We start from the raw sequence: 3,606 nt of genomic DNA, 5'->3' as shown, positions 1-3,606 counted from the left end.
AATGCTCACACTTTCTACTTTCTACTCCTAACCAGTCCCGTTTTCCTCCTCTCCTTGATCTTTCTGGTTTCCTGCTCCCACCTGGCCTATACCTTCAGCAGCTGCCTTTATCCTGGGTGCAGCAAAGCTGGGGTTCGGGAAGGGGCCTGTACTAAGATTTGATTAATGCTGTTTGGTTTCTTCCCTCTTTCTAAACCAGAAACAACTGAGCTTGGGAACAAGAAGGAGTTGAAGTCCATGCCCTTCATCACCTATCTGTCAGGCTTGCTGACAGCACAGATGCTGTCCGATGACCACCTCATTTCAGGTGTGGAGATTCACTGCGAGGAGAAAGGCCGCTGCCCATCCACTTGCCATTTGTGCCGACGTCCTGGTAAGGAGCAGCTCAGCCCTACACCGGTTCTGCTGGAGATCAACCGAGTGGTGCCTCTGTACGCTCTGATCCAGGACAACGATACCAGGGAGGTGAGTGAGTCCGTGATGGACCCGCTCTGCCACTATGATCCTGCCTTTGTCACCTCTCAAGTCTGCCTTCTTCAGTCTCTGCATAAATGTTGGGTTCCTTGGAGCAGGTACTGTTTTTGTGTGCGTGTTTGCTGGGAAACACTTCAGGATGGTGTCAGTGATGGAGTAGATCCTGCTGCTCACCACCCACAGCCCTCACAGATCCGTGTCTCCCTGCCTTTGGTACAGTGTAGGCAATGCTGTAAGCAGCTGAGGCCACAGTCATTCCTGGTGTCCACCAGGATGATAGACACTGATGTGCAGGATGTGTCCTGTGGAGGGGTCTTAGGAGCCAGACATCAGCTCAGTCGTCCACTCCTGGCTCCGAGATCTCAGCTGTGGATGTGCAAGGGTTGGCCAAAGCTCTGCAGGGTTCCAGCGTGGCTTTGTAAAGCCCCAGTGCGGAGGCAGGGACTAACCAGCCCCTCGGGACAGTCCCGCAGCCACAGGAGGTCACTGTTACTCCAGGAGGGACCAGCCAAGCCAGAGGTCACTCTTCCTTGGGGCTGGGCTCCTCTGCGTCCTGCAGCAACTTCAGTGTTGATCCTATGGAGATTGATTTCCCCCTTTCTCAGTTTGCTGCAGCCCCCACCCCGTTCCGCAGCCCTCTAACCCCAATCTGGGGTCCCAAACCGACAGAGTTGCTTCAAGTCACTGATTAGCACTGAGCTGGCACTTGATGAAGATGCCTGGGTGTGGGACCCAAAGGGCTGCGGGTCAAGAAGCAGTTGGCACTCGGAGCTGCGACCACCAGGAAGGATGCTACATCCCCTCCCCAGATCCACAGGCAAAAGAGCCCCCGGGCTTCTCCTGGAACCAAAGTCCCTTGAGAGGACTGTCCCTCCTTGCCCACATCTTGATCTTGTTCCTGTCTTCCCATCAACCCTTCTACTTCTCCCATGCAGCTGTGCCTGACTTCCATACCTTGGTTCTTCTCCCTTTCCAGCTCTTTTCCCTAATCTCGCTTTCTCCTGCTATTTTCTCATCCTGCAACCTTTCCTCACCTGTGCCTGCTCTACCCACCGGGCAGTTCTTGCGTAGACATTGATCTGCTGTTATCAGCATGTCCAGGGCAGCGCTGGGATGAGGCATTACAGGTACAGTGCCTTCCTTCAGGCAAGGAAGATGCACTTTCCAGCTGCAATCTGCAAGAAGTCGGTTCCTTTTGTGGTACAAGAGGTAGGTTAGCCAGCAGGGAGGGGGTAACAGTGAAAGCAAGCAGAGCCCAGCAGGATCTGAGGGATGTCCATGGACGCTGCTGACCACCAGCTCCCTGTCATGGCCCTGTGTCTAAGCCTGTCTCTCTGGCCCTGGCTGCAAGGTCCCCTTCTCCTCCTCACCTGTGCCCCCTGCCCTGCTGGCTTCGCTTGAGGTGCCTCCTTGTCCTGGGGAGCTGGAGCCTGTGTTTCACCAGCAGCAGCCTCCCTCCCTCCCTCCCCTGGCTCCTGCGGAGGGCTGGCCCCATCAGCTGCAGCTTGGAGGACAGCCCGCATTGTGCTTTCTGCTGAGGCGCTGGGAAAACCAGCAAACAAACACGCAAACAAACAAAACCCCAGTGAAGCAACAAGAGAAGCCCCAGCCGTCTTCCAGAGGGCTGCGTTCAATGCATCCCTCTGCCTCCTCGTCCTCCTCCTCCTCCTTCCACCTGACCCCCGGGGAGCCTGTCTGTGCAAGGGTGCCGTGTGTGCGTCTGCTCCTCCTTCGCCCCATGGTGCTCTCGATCAGTGGTGGCAGAGTGAGGGATTCGGGCAGCTGCAGGGTGGAGGATGCTGCTGGGACAAGTGCTAAGGGGACAGTGGGAGCTGGCAGCAAGCAGCACGTGCCAGGACAGGTCACCTTGTGCCATCCACAGTGGAGAGTCCTGGGGTGGAGGGCAGGTCGATGCATGCTGTCCTTTCCGCCCTCACACACAGCTGGACTGGCTCTCGCTGGTTTTGGCTGTGGGCTTCTCTTGATGGCAGGCCCTCTAATCGCCCCCGCTGTCTCTGCAGCAGGACACAGGGAGTGCTTTTTGCCTCCCCTGTCCTTCCTTCTCCTTCCTGGCCATTCCTGTCCCCTCAGCCTGAATGCCTTGGCTCACATCACCTCCAGCACTTTCCTCTCTGCTTCTTGCTCACTTCTTAAACCTCCATCTGATCCGCTGCCCTGCGCCCTCCATCCCTTCCTCCCCAGCTTGCTTCTCACCCTTCTCTCCAGCAACCTTGCTCCCACAGGGTATTTCTTCCCCTCTCCTCCCCATGCTGCCCTTTGGCCCTGTGGGCAGGGATGAGTCCTGGTGCTTGGGAGCTGTGATCCACCGCTGTTGGAGGGGCTCACTGCCACCATGGCGGAAACTTTGCCCTGAGCACTGGGCCTGGGCTGGGGAAAGTTGCACCCACCTCTCTGGAGGAGATGTTGCTGATGGTAGCCATGGCCATGCCCTAGAGAGGATGGTTTGGAGTGGAGTTAGTGTGAGAATGGCCTGTGTGAGAATGTGCCAGTCTAAATGTTCACAACATGAGTTCAAAAGACATGAAGAGACAGTGCAGCTGTGACCTTGGCAGTGACTTCTCTGGATGTCTCTGGAACCTGCGTCATGTTTTGATTAACACCGTCTGTCCACTCCAGATGCCGCAGTGTGGTCAAAGCAGTGGTCCCTCCACTGCTGTGTCCAGATGAAGCTGGAGGAGATTCTCCACTGCAGGACCGTGGAAGAAACCTCTGCCGGTGTCAGTGGCTGGCCAGACCCAACAGCAAAGAGTTTCTATCTGTTGTGGGGCTCTCTGCTGGCAAATCCCCCTGGCATCTCGAGGAGAGGTGTTTCACCCATCCTTCCCACTGCCAGCACCAGCCTGGGGAGCAGCACTGAGGCCTGGAAGATTTGGTGCACCCAGGAGCACCTTTGAGGGGGACGCACATGTGCATGGCTGGAGCCACAGGGCAGCTGTGGCCAGCAGTGGGGTGGAAGGGGCAGGCACGTTCCGCAGCGTGGTCCCTTCTGTTTGTGTTCTGTTTGTGTTCTGTTCCTTTCCCCCCAAAAACACGCAACAAACAGAGAGCCGCTCCCACGGAGCAGCTTGGCCAGCTGCAGAAGGGCTTAGAGGGTGGCGTGGCAAGGGGGGC

At 56.9% G+C, this 3,606-nt stretch overlaps 1 protein-coding gene across 1 annotated transcript in view; it reads left to right on the top strand.

The window, feature by feature from the left end:
- Window positions 1–207: 207 nt before the first annotated feature.
- LOC104500622 (astrotactin-2-like) overlaps window positions 208–3,606 on the top strand; it is a gene marked incomplete at its 3' end in the record, with an annotated part of 11,319 nt that continues 7,920 nt past the window's right edge. Inside the window, exon 1 of the mRNA XM_010144291.1 lies at window positions 208–465. Within this exon, the coding sequence (XP_010142593.1) occupies window positions 238–465 (228 nt within the window). The remainder of the gene's footprint in view (window positions 466–3,606) is intronic.

The sequence above is a fragment of the Buceros rhinoceros genome, unplaced genomic scaffold (genome assembly GCF_000710305.1).
Source record: "Buceros rhinoceros silvestris isolate BGI_N320 unplaced genomic scaffold, ASM71030v1 scaffold40189, whole genome shotgun sequence".
Classification (NCBI taxonomy): domain Eukaryota; kingdom Metazoa; phylum Chordata; class Aves; order Bucerotiformes; family Bucerotidae; genus Buceros; species Buceros rhinoceros.
Note: the sequence above shows the minus strand (reverse complement) of the source record. Positions and strands in the feature narration are given on the sequence as shown.